General features: G+C 38.8%; 2 protein-coding genes across 2 annotated transcripts in view; one reads left to right on the top strand and one right to left on the bottom strand.

Annotated features, from left to right (window-relative positions):
- CCDC149 (coiled-coil domain containing 149) overlaps window positions 1-13,296 on the top strand; it is a 51,445-nt gene extending 38,149 nt beyond the window's left edge. The window contains exons 11-13 of the mRNA XM_041458819.1: window positions 4,592-4,699; window positions 9,188-9,769; window positions 10,395-13,296. Coding sequence (XP_041314753.1) covers window positions 4,592-4,699; window positions 9,188-9,768 — 689 coding nt within the window. The 3' untranslated portion in view covers window position 9,769; window positions 10,395-13,296. The remainder of the gene's footprint in view (window positions 1-4,591; window positions 4,700-9,187; window positions 9,770-10,394) is intronic.
- A 682-nt stretch (window positions 13,297-13,978) lies between these two features.
- Window positions 13,979-15,499, bottom strand: SOD3 (superoxide dismutase 3). The gene is made up of 2 exons (XM_041478437.1): window positions 15,355-15,499; window positions 13,979-14,884 (listed from the first exon to the last, which is right to left on the bottom strand). The coding sequence occupies exon 2, from the start codon at window positions 14,866-14,868 to the stop codon at window positions 14,155-14,157; it is 714 nt and encodes a 237-aa protein (XP_041334371.1). The 5' UTR covers window positions 14,869-14,884; window positions 15,355-15,499; the 3' UTR covers window positions 13,979-14,154.
- Window positions 15,500-16,386: the final 887 nt, after the last annotated feature.

The raw sequence follows: 16,386 nt of genomic DNA, 5'->3' as shown, positions 1-16,386 counted from the left end.
AACATAAATGGTTCTAAATTTTCTAGTCCATCTCTCCAGAACAGGCTTATTCCCTATAGTCCCTTAAGTATTGTATTTGGTTTTAAATTACTCAAGTAATGGGAGATTAATCTGCTTCCTAATAGACATCGTTGTTAGGAAAATGTGCAATATTTAATTTACATTTACTTTCTTGCTTCTTTTCTTCCCATTGCACCTAATTGTGTCTTCTGTAACCACTGTAAATTATGCTACTTTGTTGGTGGTGTTTGCATCATTAGGCTTTGTTGTTTACACATTCCTATCAGTGCTAGTAAGAGTGGGAAAGAGTGGCTTCTGCTTTTTGCATCTGGTTTTTCCATCTGACCTGTACATCTAGAAGAAAACATTTGACAGAGCTGAAGAGCCCTAGTAACAAACCTGTGCTGTTCAGCTGTTTGGCCTGATGTGTGTTTCTGCTTCAGCTCACCTTTTTGGGCTTTCTCAGTCCTGTTTGAGTCTTTCCAGAACTGGAGGTCCACATCTGTTTCCAAGGATTGCTCCACAGTTAGCCACCTAACACAGGTAGTGTACTTAGTGCAGTTGTGCCTCCCTGCATTCTCCAAAGGATGAAGGTGAAATGTTTGTCTAAGACCTTGCTAATGCAGTTTAGTACATTACTACAAACATGTCTCTCAAACTCACTGGTTCAAGGTATTGTAGGGGTTTGTTTGTTTAGTTTTGTTTTTCAAAACTAGTGTTCCATAAAATTTTTACACTAATAAATGCAGCACTTCACATGTTTGCAAAATGTATTTTAAAAAATGGAAGTGGGCACTTCTTGCACCATTTTGATCTATGTAGGTAAAGCATCAAATTAATGTTTATACAATAACAACTGTCTCTTTCCTTCCTTTCTTTTGCTGCCTGAAGGCCTGAGCTACAATGTCTCAGTGGGATTTGGGAGTAGGTTCTGCTTAACATATTTTTTTAGTAACTGATCCTAGCAGTACGTTAAATATTGTCATTGCATGTAAATAAATGGAAATGTTTTCTGAACATTTTTATATCCAGCAGATTAAGATGTTCAGTCAATTGAGTTAGATGACCACAGGAGAAATAGAGGCTGTTTTGCATGAAAGTTCATTTGTGTTATGGAAAATAGTAAGAGGGGATGATGGTAAATATTTTTAAAGGAATTTTACACTGGGTTGTGAGTTCTGTTGAGCCCTGTGGTTTTGTTGATTTTTTTGCTTGCCTTTTAAATCAGGAGTGCACTTTTGTTTCCAAGTGCACTCTAATCCTGAGGTGGTCAAAAAGAGCATTGCAACACCTGATGGGCCACCAGTTTTCTTTTCAGAGTGTGTAAAGCTTCCACTCCATAAAACAGCAATGTGTAACAATTAGTGTGGGAATACCACAATGGATTCTGCAGTTGAATATTGGCTTGGGTGAGGACCAGAACATGGAGAGTATCTCATCTAGTCAGTCTTAAATCCAGAGTGAAAAAGTATTATTTGGTTGTGAGTGGAATTTTTTGTCACTGGAAAAAAAAATGCAAAAAAAGCTGATGTTCATTCTGGCGCTGAAAGAAATGCACATTACAAATTGTAGGGTTTTAATCTGAAGTTAATGTTCCTACTTAGTCATCATTGTTTATATAACATTTATAACATACACTGTCACCAAGATAATAATATCTTCCAAATGCTGTTAATATACTTGATCCTATTGAAGAAAGATCTTGAATGCCTCTGTTTTTTTGTTAGGTGACATATTTGTCATCTTCTTTTTGAGAAAGCCATGAATGAACTATGGGGAAGCTAATCAACAGGAAGTGCATATTTAATTTTTGAGAAGGTGAAATTTCATTCCCTGTGGAAGTTCTGCCTACCAGACTTTATATTTCCCTGTTTGGAAAATGGTCTTTAGTTAAGTGAATCTCTTGTGAGGTTTGTTTTCATTGCTGAAAAGAAAGCAAGTTTGGCCATAGATTTGGCTTTGATTTTCATTTTATAATCCTACTTCCCTTAAGAAGGAAGCAGAGAATGTGATGTTCACAGAAGCATTTAATTCTTTGCTTTGTCTTGGCTACATTGTGGTTGAAATATGCACAGAAATAAGTTAAATGTATTCAATAACAGTACATAATAAACAGAATTTAATTCTTTTTGCATGATGTCACTAGACATTAAGATAGGTAATTCTGTATTTTTAAAATCTATCATTTCCTGAAAATTTCAGATTTCCACTGAATAAAAAGTCTAAGAAAGAGCCAACCATGACTCAGCCTACTTCTGTGTGGGATGATAAGAGAGTTTCGATGCTGCCTCTTGCCCTGCAGTAATCAGCGCAGAGCAGAGGCAGGGTAGAATTAAAGGGCTCTGCAGCTGCTGTGGCTGTAGCCAGTTACAGTGGTATGGGGTGCAGCAGAGGTTATAAGAAAATACCCAACCTTGGAGAAGAAAATGAAAAATTTACTATTACTGAAAACTTATATGTATTTTGAGATCCGTATACTTTTCACTATAGTCCTTGAAAAATTCATTAGAGGAACATGAAGCTATATAAGTTATGAAATTGAGCTTACACAGCAGCTAGTTGAAATTCTTTGTGTGTAATCCAGCTTCAGATCATGATTCACAGAATGTAGTGCAGCAGTACCCTATGTGCCTCCTTCATGAATGGATGTGAATCGCTGTTAATAAATAAATATTCATCAGACTCTTTGGGTCACATCTATTGTTAAGACATGTGGATACTGAGCTTAGCTTTATTTTCTGTAACCAGGCTGGTTTTCAGAGAAAAATGGGAAAGTGAATGTGTTTACTTTGTAAATGCTGGCTGGAAAGTCAAGAAGTATCTTTTGTGAAGCTTGTCTTGCAATCTTCAAGGACTTCAGCTCAGGCTTTACTTTTTTTATTAAATAAATTTAAAAGCTTCTGCTTACTACTTTCGTATTAAAACCGCTACCCATTTTTTTATTCATCATCTTTTTACTTCCTCCATTGGATTCTTTTGTATCTTTTTCGATATGTGGCTGCTTTTGACTCTGTGTGAATATCTGTTGGGTATTTTCATACCACAAGTTCCCTGTATGATTTGGTTCTTCCAACACAAAATTCCTTCACTGTTACGGGAAAGTACATTCATCTAGGAGCTTTTACATTTTGAAATATTGGTTGAATTTGCTTTGCATTTTGAAATATTGGTTTGATTTGGTTTGCATTTTTTGTGTTTTTAATTAATATTGTCTTACAGTGGGAGGATTGTCCTCTTTGCTATTAGTTAATGCTGTTTTTTATTACTGAGTCTGGTGAATGCAGAATTCTGATGCATGCTTGACAGGGGGATCAAATTTCCACAAGATCCATGCTTCAAAAGCATTAATTGCAGTCATATTGCTGCAATGTATTGCCCAACATGGCAAGGGTATAAAAAGATCATTACTACCTTCAGGATTAAGGTATTTGCAGACAGTGCTCTTAAAAGGAATTAGGAATTGGAGTGGTCCAGTTAGACTCCATGGGAACAGCTTGACTTTCATTATTCCTTCGTATGCACCAGAACTTTCTCAGAGCTGGATCTACTCCAGGTATCTCCTGACCTGGTGTTCTCTTGAAAGTCTTTGTCTTGGATGGGTGATTAGATTTAGGATGTTGCCTTAAGGTGAAACGTACTAACAGATTTAGAGGGGCGAAGTGGCTCTTACATAAATGTCGGTTCTCATGGAGATAAATAGAGCAGTATCTTGCTGCCTCCCCAGCCATTACTTATCAGTTGGCACTTGTTCTGGAGGCCACACAAACACCACGCTTAGCTGATCTTGCACATTTCCTGCCTTTTCCCCTCCAGGTTTAAGGTAGTGTCAGTCACTAAAAACATGAGCATCCTGAATAGTGGAGGACTTCCTAAAGGATCTGCAGGTGTTGCTTTCTGCATTGCTAAAATATGTAAACACTAAGCATCTACAGCAGAGTCCTCAGATGAAGGGTTTCTTGCACTATGTTGTCTGCAAAAGAGCTGGAAAATTGCATTTTTCCATTTGGTTAAAACTAAAATGCTCAGAAATCTTTTGGGAATTTTCAGATTAAAATCCCTCCTGTTTCTCAGCAATGTGTACTTGTTTGCTCCCTCAGTTCTTAATTCTGTGAAGTTTTTAGGGTATTTTTAAAGAAAGCATTGCAGGATAATATGTAAATCGGAAGCATAAAGCTACATAATGATGAACCTGCTTGTATCACATGAAACAGACTAATAGAGAGTAAAGAGTCAGTGCTGAACACTTGCTGGTAATAGCATGCAAGTGATCCATTACTTTGGTGTGATCCGATTATTACTATTTTTAATTGAATTCTAATTACTAATTCAATTTACTGCATACAGCACCTGGTCTTTCAAAATCTGGCCTTTACTCAGTACTGCAGATAAAAACATACAGCTTTTCTGCCTTTGCTTTGCATATTGTGGCTCTGGTACAGAGGTTTTTTTTCCATGCTGTGAAAGGATCATTTGAGATGCTTTTCGTGTTCTGTACTTCTCAATATCATTGTTAAAAATTTGTGGGGAACATCATTGATGCACAGTGGTTGTAATTGGTGAAGCAGCAGTTCTAACAGTGTGATTGTTCCAGGTGGGAAGGATACGATAACATTCAGTGACCCAGCCCTGCCTGTGATACAGCGGTCCAGGTCACCGTTGTTAGCGTTTGCTGATAAGCCTCAGAGAGCTGAAGTGCAAGGTGAGCACCTGGGACGTAAGAACATGATGAGAGCTGAGCACTCATTTCTTTCCAAATAAAATGTAATAAGTTTTCATGCTGGGATAGCAAAAGGCAAAGTTTCAGTGACCACAGAGATTGAATACATCATCCACAAGTAAAACAGATAGATGGTCCCAGTACAAATAGCAAAGAAATGACTGAAAAGTTACTACTGAATGGATTGCTAAGGCTAGGGATCAGGTCTTACACCTCAGAGAATTTTTCTGCCACATAACGTGACACTGTGTGAAGTTATTCATGCCATCTGTGTTGCAGTTAACTGATTCCTGCACTTTTCCCCTCAGTTAAAATGCACAGTAGGAAGCAGTCTGTGGAACTGGTTTAGCACTTTCCTGCATTATAGGTGATGTCTAGATGAATGGCTTCCTGATTGCACATGGTAAATTGAAATACCCAACTCATTTTCCCAGAGAAATTGACTGCTTTTTTCATAGTCTTACATGTGTTTTGTTAAAAATCCTTCTCCAATAGCAAACTTTAACATCTTTCCAAAGTCAAGCTTAACTTTACTTGACAGTTACTGATAACCTTGTTTTGTTTTTCCTTAGTTTTTCATAATAGATAGGAGATGGATTATTGTATTTGCTTATTGGCATTTGTATAAAGTCCTTAATGGGCATAACATTATGATGTGCCCAGATCTTTCTCAGCTAACCATGAAGCATCATAAACAATTTATTTGTCAGTCCTGAAACTAAATAGATTGTGGCTTAATTTTGACTTTATAGTCCATGTCATTATCTGATAAAATGTGACAGCGAGGCTGATCTTTTTTTATAATCTTGATCAGCTGATATTTTTGCTAAAAATAAGAAGTGAAACTGTAATGAATGGTTCTCTGGTGAGTAATAATAACTCATAAATATTCATTCTTTTACCTACTTAATTGTTGATTTTTAATTAAATCTGCAGTTACTGAAAGTATTTACTTGGTGGCATTATGCTCTTTTCTTTCCATATTTGTCCTAGGTGAGGCTGATATTACAGTTGTGATTAAAGACTGATCAGACAGGCAAGTCTGATCTGCCTGTCATATCTCATCAGACCCTCTTGCTGCTGCTTTGTAACACTGCCAAACCTTAACTCTGGGCTGAAGCTTTCCACATTGTATTTTCTATGTCAGCTAATTTTTTTTTTAAGATAGCCATTTTTTTTCTTTTAATGTTAAATACTGATGACTACGTGGGGTTTTGGTGGCATTTTTTGTCTGCTGTATGTTTGAATTTGGGTTGTTTTTTTCTTTTTTTTCAAATATGCAAGCATTTCCTTTTGAAATCTAGGGAAAAGTTTTCCAGCCTGAGGAGGCAGTCTGGAGTTTCCGCCTCATTCTACATGATTCACTTACAAATCTCATCTGCTAAAAACAAACAAGGTATTCTGTTGAGCTTACTTTGTGCCACCAGTGGTGGTAAAACTCTGTACACACCATTCATTTGAGAGAAAGTAAACTTAGAGGGAAAAAAGCCTGGAGCAGAGTGGGAAGAAAGGCCAAGATCAGGACTCTGAAGTGGTGGGAAGACTAGAGTAGATGGGGTTTGACAGAGTCAATGGAAGTCTGAGTGAGGAGGGACTTGTATGTGGCTGAGCAGAGGTCAGAGCACAGGAGTGAGGAATCAGAACATTGGCAGTGAAAGCAAGATGTGATTAAAAAGTATTGAAAGGTGGATGAGAAATGGCCACAGTGAGTACAGGGACTGGATAAACAAGGGGATATGGAACAGGAACAGGAAGATGGGCAGGGGAAGAGAAGAGCAGAAGTAAACATCCTTGGATAGGAAAGGACAGACCAGGATTAGACCTGTGGCAGTCATAGGAAGAATCAGCTCCCAGTAGGTCATCTCCTTCTTTTCTCCTCTCCGTCCCATGACCATAATGAAAACCAAGGTTAATCACAGAAACTCTGTCATCAAACTGAAGCAGGTTAAGAAATTACTGTTCTGCCTGCACAAACAGCTTGGGTTTTCTATGTCCCAATATATACTGCAGAAAACCTGCAGTGAGAACTGAGAAAAAAGTTACCTCTGTGATAATTAAACTGGGCCAACTTTTTCGTGACACAAATGAGCACATTTCTACAACCTGCTGTGCAGGGAACACCATAGTTTTTAGCAGTAGGTGATGCAAGAATAACCTATTCTGCTGCTCCCGATGCTTTTTCTGAAGGATGTTAGGGGCTGCCATTTTCCCTTCAAAGCCTGAAAAGGAAGCAGTGTGTTTTCAGCTGTGGGGCATATCCCTGTGCTTGGAGTCACACTACTCCTCTGCAGTCAGTATCTGTATGGGTATGACGTCTGGGTACGTTTTGTACCATTCTGCACAGAGAGAATGACTGCTGTTGAGGTTTAGGAACTTGGTGCATATTGCAATTTTTCATCTATACCATGTACCCTCCAAAATCTGAGGGACCTTGACAACTGGGAAGAAAAGAGGAGTGTGTTCATCCACCATCATTCATGAAACAAGTATGCTCTTGGTTAAAGTGCTACTGAAATAAAAACAAAACCACTCTTATTTTCCTATTCATTCAATGATCAGTTGAGTGAAAACAGTTGATAACCACAATAGCAATGAAATTCTTACTTACAGTTTTATATTAGATCTCATGTCACATTGGTCAGTTATGGTCTTTTAAAGAGTAGCACAGATATTTGGTGCCTGTTTGACTCAAGAAATCTTCTTAGCTTTTGAACAAACACTTATTCTTCAACAGAACTTTTTATAATGCATCAAGTGTTGCTCTAGCTAGATCTGTAGATAATCAGAGGGCTTTTGCAGGCTTTTTTTATTCAATCTGCTTACCCTAGTCTCATCAAAGCCTCCTTTAATCTGCACTTGTTATCATTGTATCAGTTAAGCTGGATGGTGGATGTCTGTAGGATCTACTGTACAGTTCCTGTGTGAACATGCATAATGACAGAGTGCAATCATATGAATTAAAGCCTGTCTTGTGCCACAAAATCTCACTTTATCCGATGCACAGGATGGATAGTGTCATGGGATGGACTGTACCTGAGCATCACAGCTGCTAATGAACAGCTACTCGGGGTTGTTCCCCTCCATTCTTGAATGCTTTGTCCCTGCTGTACTGCCTGGGTGCTATTTCAGGCATTCCCTGAGGAAAACAGTGCTATTCTTCTATGAACTTTTCTCTGGTGATTTAGTGCTTTGAGACAATTTATCTTCAGAAGATTGCAGCAAGGTGATAGGTTGGTGTTTTTCTACTGTAGGAGGGAGGAAACTGAGGCATGCAAAGAGAAAGGTAGAGTCCCTGCTAATTTCGACTGCTAGTTTGAGGTACATACATTTTGGCTCATTTGGAGCACTTTGATGTACAGCACAAGCAGAGCAGTACTGCACATCAAGCTCCTAGTTTTCCAGATGACTTCTCAGATAATGAGGCTTAGGTCCAGTGGGTGATCACCTTTTAAAAGTTAATTTATCCCTGCCTTTTCCACAGACTTAAATTCCAGCTCTTCAGAGTTGCATTCCTAGTTTTGTTGATGGCAGTAAGTCTCAAGTAAGTTCCCCTCGTGCCAACCCTGGTCTCATTCGCTCAGTAGCTCCCAAATTCTAAATGAGGCAGGTATGATAGAGACAGTAGGCTGGTCCTCTGCAGCCAGGCAGTCCCATCCTTGTGTGAAGCAGGATTCCTGTGAGAGGAATGGAGTAAATTCTTAAATACTAAAATGTAATACGTCTGCACAACAAGAGTAATTTTAATCTCTCAAGGCAGACTTATTTTTGGCATTTCCTAATTTTTCTTACTTTACTTTGCAAGCTTATTTTTAATGAGGCTTCCTGTCCTTTAATGGACACATCAAAGGACACTTTCACAAGGGTGTTTGTTTGCACATTGATTTTTTCTTTATTTTGACTCTTTGTTCAGTGTTTGCATTTTAGTGTAATGTTATGCTTAAAATTCTTGTGCTGCTGCTTTGTTTTATGCTGTTATCCTAATCAAAATAATTATTTATGTTTGGAGAAATGTTGCAGGACCAATAATAAAACTTCATTATTGGACAAAAACCTGTGAAAAGCTCCAAATAAATGGAGCTTGTGTTATCCCCTGAAACTGGTAGTGATGGGGGATTAATGGTAAGCTGTGCCAAAAATTTCCATAGCTAAGTGCCTTGCTTGGAGTTGATATTCCTCTAGAAAAGTTTTCCTGACCTTGCTGTTCTACACTATGGTACTGTCTGACTTTTAGAATTGTTGGTATTAGGGAAAGATAGGTTCCAAAACAGGGCCAGGTCCAGCAAGAAACTTAGTGTTGGTTGCTTATTGTCTAAGAAATAGGCCTGGGAGGGATAGGGAAGCACTCTTAAAAATTCCTTACTGAGATAAACATCTCTGTGGTCCAGCACTGTTAGTAATATTCTTCAGATCAGATGTATAACAAATGCCTCCAAATGACTCGAGTATCCTGCTGTTCCATTTCTCTTTCAGCAGAACAGAAGGGAGAACGTGATGAAACTTACGCTGTTGCAAGTGAATCTCTGGCTCCAGAGGGAACAAACTTAAATAACAGAATCCAAAATAAACATTTTTACCCTTCATTACCCCAGCTACCTTCTGAGGAAGAAGACATAAACAAGCTTGGAAGTCAGATAATTAAACTGACAGTTACAGAACTGGAAGGGAAAAGAGGAGGCGCTCCTGTGGGGGAGCAGAACGTGGGAGTTGATGCAGAACTTAATGATTCATCAGAGGCAGAGTTCCCACTTTCCAGCCCTGATCCATCTGACCCTACAGATCCCTCAAATGAGAATGAACAAACAGGTGAAACTGAGGCCCTGAAAGACAATGACAAAACCTTAGAGAGAGATTATGAAATTCCAAATGAAAGAGAGGATCAAAATAGCAGCACCATGGATGTGGTGCATACTGAGAACGCTGGAAGGCATGGAGGGCTCAGTGTTAAAACTGCAGACACAAATACCAGCTTTGAGGAGCTCTCTGAATCTGAAAACAAGAAACCATCTGATGCTGCTGAAAACCGTGAATATTTGGATAACAGTTTGGCTTGAGGTATGAAATCCAGGCCCTCAAGCATCTCACTGTAATCCTTGTGCAGTGTCTGTGCTGCTGCAGATATGATCAGTAAAATAATCTGCTGTAGGGTTGATTATTTTATACTGAACTGTTAATAATTCTTTAAAAAATATGTTTTCCTGTTAGTTCTGGCTGTAATGTACCAAAATTGTAAATTACATAAGGGAAAGAATTAGTGATGAGGTTTAGTCATGTTGGGTTTTTGTAATGATTTGAAGTTTCTATATAGATTGATGTAATTTACATTAGTGTAGGAAAGAGGCCAGTGATAATGATTTATCTTGTTATCACTAGGCTCCTGAAACATGTATGGTCCTAGTGCTGGACTGTATTTTAATGTTGAGAAATGTCTCTCAAGGATGAAAAATTTGGAGTGATAAATTGAGAAGTATCTTAAGGCTGCAAGCTTGTGCTTCTTTCTCAGACTGTGTTCTGCTTCTCTTTACATATAGTGACTGTCAGTCCATCCGTAGCATAAGATCGCTGTTCCCTTACAGGAAGTTTCTGAAAACCATCCCTGCATGTATATAGTTCTCTCATTACAAACCTTTATACCTTTGTATTTTGTCAACTGTGCAAAATTTTTCCTTTCCTCTCCCAGCTCATCTCATGAAAATGAAGCAAGTTATTTCACCAGATACTGAGAGCCCCATTTAATGAAGCTCCAAAGGAAACATCATCAGTGAAGCCGGAGTCTTACTGTAAGAAACAGCAATGCTGTTCTAAAGCAGAGAAAACAGCAAGAGGAGAAACAGTGATGTCCTGTCCAGCATACTTGGCTGTCAGTTTCTGGAGTTGCATTCCTCTACTTACAGGAGCTGGAATGGGCCCTCGGGCTTAGTTAATGGGTGATAGGTTTCAGCCTATTCCATCTGTGCTCTCCTTTCTAAAGGAATTCTGTGTCTTTTTTATTTTCTTATTACTTGGAATTAAGGATAACTCTTCCTTTCCTCCTCATTTCACCAGTCTATGGTATGATAGAAGGGTTATTTGCATTGTTGCCACTTTTAAAACTTCTTCTCTTGAAGAGGTTTAGTCATAGAAAAACATTCCTATAATAACTAGGGGGAAAGGGAGCTGCTGTGTCATTCCCTGGCTTGGTCCTGGTGCTGGAGCTGTGCCAGTCTGCTTCTAGGAAGGCAGCAACGAGGGAATAGTTAAGGTTGTAGTTAGCAGCTGTTGGGGAAGGGGAGGCAGGTCTTTCCTCTCCTGTTTGTAGCATAAGGAATAGTCTCTGCAGCTGTGGAACTTCTGAGGGCCAGCAGCCATCAAGGCAATTTTTCTGCTGGCTTGGGACCTAATTTTCTATAAATGTTCATTTCTCACTCCTAGAACTTGAAACCAATCAGAGAGAATTAAAGCAAATTTAATAAAATACTACTAATAAAAAGGAAAATCCCTCACAGACTGAGTACTTCTTTGACAAATAACTGCCAGCTGCAAGTTTTTACAGCCCACTTGTCAGCTACTGAATAAAGAGAGTTTATATTAGCAGTACTGACAAACTCTTCTGTATGTGTAAGATGAGGTAGCAGGTGCTGCCATAATCAAGGTGTCAGAGCCCATGAATGGTTTGTATTCAGCAGAAGAAAGGCTGTATGTAAATTATTACATATAAATATAAGGAGTGATAGTCAGAGGGTGAAAAATGTGGCTTGTCTCTGTTCTCATGTGTTTTCCCTAGCAGGTGCATTTGTGTAACCCTTTCAGTGTCTGTCTGCAGGATACAAAGCCATACTTACAGTGCTCCTCAAATATGTGTACTTTGTCTTTAAGGGTAATTGGACATTGCAGCATTCCACTGATGTGGAACAGCAGTCCTTAGGAACAAAAGTTATATAAATAGTTAAGCGTATTAGGGGCATGAAGCAGTAAAAAGTTTTTATTTTGTTATCTTGCTCACCATTAAAATTCCTCATTACCTGAAAAAAACCCAAGAGTTTAAGTGTTTGAAAGAGTGTTAAGATGTTCCCAGTAATTGTAACTGACTGCATTTCTGACTCATTTTCGTGACAGTCAGAAGAAAAATAGCTGTAGAATCTAAAATCTCCAGGAGAATGTGCAGGATTTTTTCCTCTAATGCCTGAATGTCACATGAAGTAGCATTTTGTTTGAGATGTATTATGTCCATCCTTCACAGATTGATCCTGCACAGAGCTAAATATCAATGCAGTCGAAACTGAGGCAAGCAAGTAAGAAGGTCCAGATTTCATGTGTTGAGCTCAGAAACATTGAGGGCCTTTTACTATTTCCCTGCCCTGTGTCTCTCCTGACCCACAGATGTGTGAATGAGTATTTTGCTCACAGTCCCTTAACAGCCAGGTAATGCTATTAGTTGATGAAGAGCTTGGTGTAAGGTTGAAGCAGTGCTGGGTCAACAGCTTTTAATGCCTCATGTGCTGATTCTTTTCAGAATGTCTTTTCTGTGAGAGCATACTGATGTACAACCCAACAATTAGGGAATCTTGGTAAATGTCCTCACGCCATTCTCCCTCTTAGATGTAATTTTTAAATCTTTGCAATCATTAAATTCCAGTAAGATACATAGATCTCTGAAAACCTCATTTCCAGTGTGATGCCACTGCTGCAATACTGGCTCTCTCCTTTCTCTTGTAGCAAATGTGTATTCTAGCTACATTTTCAGCTTTCTCCCAGGAACACAAGACTTCAAAGCAAGGAGACTTGTGAAAGTAAGACATTGTTGCTGCACTAGGTAATAAGTAATTAAATTTTCTTGTAAGTATCTTCCTTGGATATTGCTTTAATTGATATTGTGCTAATATAACAATGATTTTTTTTTTCCCCCAGTAAATTTAACTAGTGTTTTTTTGTGGACTCAGCTCTACCTTAGATTTGGAGGGGTTGGTTTTGTTTTTTGTTTTTTAGGACCTGTGTTCCCTTTTTCTGCTATGTTAGATGTGCAGAAATCACAACCAGACATGTAAGCCTTTTTGGTGTTGGGCTTTGGGGAAGCAAACTGGGAAGGGAATTTTGTGGCAGCAGTATGGAGGAGCTGCATTTCACAAACTGATTTTAAGGAGGTTGTCGTACCTAAAGGTGAAGTCATGCATTATCTGTGAGAAGGATTTCATTTGAAAGTATGCTAATGTGGTTATTGGAAAAATAATGTTCATTGAGTTTGTAAAATAAGTGTGTGAAAATGACAGATTAAGAAGTATCTTTTAGAATGCTGCTTCTTTTCTAAGTAAGTGAGACTATTTTTAAGCATATGGGAATTTGTATAATAAAGACAGTGGAATTTCTTTAATCCCTATGAGCTCAGGAATGTATTTCAAAATCTTAACTGAGATTAAGTTGAAAATCTGCTGCATTTCTAAAAGATAGCATTTTGTTTGCCAGCTTCTGTTTTGTAGTTTGCTTTCTAAATTATGCAGTTTAATTTATTTGCGAACTAGTCTTTTGTTGCTGCCTGGATTAACAGCACAATGTGGTTAAACTATATTAATAAATTTTGTCATCTTTAATAAAAATATTTACTGATACACTTGTTCTACCTGCTTGTTTCCTTTTCTCTTCTTAGTATTAGATGAATGATAGCCATGGGGTGGTGTTTTAATATTCTGAGTTGTGTTAAATTTTAAAAGTAAAGCCTTACTAAATGAAAGTTTCAAATCTGAAAATTATCTTACTTAAATATTTTCACTGTCACTTCTCCCAGCCCAAACTCACTTTGTTCATACAGTTTTGTATGAAATAACACACTCAGTATTTTTTTTGCTTTGAAAATAATATTTCTCCCTGATCTGCTAACTTTATCATCATTGCCTAAGCAGCTTTACAACTTTTGTATATAACTTTGTTACTAACAGGCACAGACTGGAGACTTACAGAAGCAGAATAACATAATAGACCTCAGGTTCAACACAGAAATTTCTGTACTTTCCCTTATTTCTAGGGGAAGTCCGCTACTAAGGTCTTGCAACACAACACGCAACACTGTTAACAGCATAGAGAATTTTCTGTTTTCAAGTTGGCACCTAACTACAGAAGAGTGTCTAATGAGAGGCAAATTCTTTCTTTTTTTTTTCCTTTAGTATCTAACAATCCCTTAAAATACCCTTGCAGTGCACAGATTCTTTAGCCCATGCACTCTTGCTTACATGCATTCAACTTCCAAACTGCACAAAAGGGAATCTTTTCTCCTTCAAGAAAACACTCACAATGTTGAGCTGATGCTGGTTTTATTGATGGGCTTACATAAAGGAAGCTCTACAAAAGTGATATACATTTCATAGAGGAGCAAGCAAATAGGAATCCTTTAGCCATATATCTTAGTGGGCAACAGCACAGCCTGAGTTACTTTGTGCTGCCCAGGCTGTAGCTGGCATTTTGGACTTCATCTAAGCCTGGTTGTACGTTCTTCTGTTGAGCCCTCTCTTCTTCTTGTCCATAACCTCCGGCAGTTTCTCTTCCCACAAGTTCTTGTTGCTTATCCCAATCACACAGCAAGCCAGACGTTTCCCAGCATTTCCATTTTCCAGACTGGCCTTATTATTGCCCTTGCCCATGTCATCTTCCTGCTCATGGATCACAACAGATCTGCCCATGATGGAATATGGACCAAAGACGGTGGCAAAGAGGTTTGTTTTGTATTTTCTGATTTTGCCTTCTCTAGGAAGAAAGTTGCCAAAATCTCCTGGGTGGCGAGGGTGATTCACTCTGAAAGGGTTATAGTGTCCCCCTGTAGAATCACAGCCATTGCTGAGGTCTCCAAGCTCGTGGATGTGTATAGCTCTGCTGGATTGATTGTTATCCAATGGAAACCCATCCAAGTAAAATAAGGCTTCCAGTCTTCCATATGAATAACTCTGCCTGAATAAGACTTGTCCAGTCACTTGTGGCTTGTCAGCATCTATTTTGGAGCTGGGCTTCATTTCACAACTGGCGTAAATCATCCCATCCGTGTCATTACCACGTGTTACTGGGTAGAGCAGATTCTGCCAGAGGTCGTTCACTTGTTTCTGTATTTCATGCAATGACTCCGTTTCCTTGTCTGTCATGACACCAGAGGCAGAGAGGGTGAGCCCAGTGACCAGAGAAAAAATCAGAAACATCTTGGCAATTTCGAGCCTGCAAAAGATACAGGAAGGTACAAAGAATTCAGGGCGTTTTGCAGCAGAATGGCTGGAGAGAAAGACACACAGCTGGTGGGGAGCTGAGTGAAACAGCTGGAACGTGGTCCCAGGGGACTGCTGCTTGCTAAACCTGTCTGATGTGATGAACTGAAACTCAATCAGAATGCATATGTGTATTTAAACACATACAACTGGCACCCATGACTAAAAGAAATTCTAGTGATTACATATTTTAAATTAGATCTTGATCTCAAAAACTACCTCTGTTTCCCTGCAGGAAGCAAGCAAGCCAAAATGTTTTCAAAATCTATTTCTGATTTTGTATTTTTGTATTGTAGAAAAGTAGGCTTTTCTACTTCAACAAATTCCAGCAAGGCAGTTTGCCAGGAGTTTTTTCTTGGTCCATCTACTTAACCATTAGTTAGGCATTACAAACAAAAAGCAAAAATCCAACAAGTTGATTACCTTGCAGAACCCCTCAGTAGTAGCTCTTCGCCTCTGCTCCCCTAAACCAAGATGTGACTGGACAGAAGGCCAGAGCTGCTGGAAGGCGATGCTTATAGAAACTGCGTGTTTGTGCAGAAATTAGGTAACGCTGGCTCAGGACAGGCGGGAGGCTGTGGGAGGGGAGGGAGGCGGGGACGGAGGGAAGAAGGAAGGGAGGGGAGAAAGTTCTAGGCATTTTTGCTTTGGGCAGGGTGAATGCTTTATCCTTTCCTGGTGAGTTTGTGAGTCTGACTCTCGGTCCTCATAGACATTAAAAAAAAAAAAAAAAAAAAAAAAAAAAAGGCACAAAACTTTGAAATTAATCTGCCTTTTGGTGACTTTATGCACTCATCTAAAACAAGTGAACTTGAGCAGGAAGGGAGGGGAGAGGAAGAAGCTTTATAAAGGCACAATTGGGCAGTTTGCTCACTTGTGTGCTGGTAGTCTGGGAGTAGTTTGCCTTTTGAAATTGAAATGGAACCTGGTGCTTGGGCAACATAAACTGTTCTATATGGATGTATACAAAAGTTTTTGTGGATTTAGAAACCGTTTAAAGAGTAATTGTTGAGGTACATGTCAATGATGCCTTTGAAGTTTTGGGGTTACTTAGCATCTGCTCTTCTATATCTGCTCCACTGAAGCCCTTCTGCTTTTTTTTTTTTTTTTTTTTTTTTTTTTTTTTTTTTTAAATAGCAGTGATTTCTTTCCTAAGAGAGAAATAAGCAGTACTGAGGCAGTGCAACATCAGACTGAGGTGCAGATAAATTGCTCAGAAGCTGGCTGGAGCATGGAGGGTTCACATGTGTTTCATCATCCCATGAACTAAGAAATGCTCTCCTCTCAGGGGCATTGTCCTGCCCACAGCACTTCCCACTGATGTAGCTGAAATGTGGATTGTCTGTCACAAGATCAATTTAACAGGGTGAGATTTCTGTGGAGAGAAAAGAGTATCTCTTACTACTGTGGAACAATTCTCAGTGCAAGAAAATTGCAAAGAAAATCCCTTTTCTC

Source organism: Pyrgilauda ruficollis, unplaced genomic scaffold, assembly GCF_017590135.1.
Source record: "Pyrgilauda ruficollis isolate IOZ18807 unplaced genomic scaffold, ASM1759013v1 scaffold1, whole genome shotgun sequence".
Classification (NCBI taxonomy): domain Eukaryota; kingdom Metazoa; phylum Chordata; class Aves; order Passeriformes; family Passeridae; genus Pyrgilauda; species Pyrgilauda ruficollis.
The sequence above is the reverse complement of the archived record's forward strand: the minus strand, read 5'-3'. Positions and strand labels throughout refer to the sequence as shown.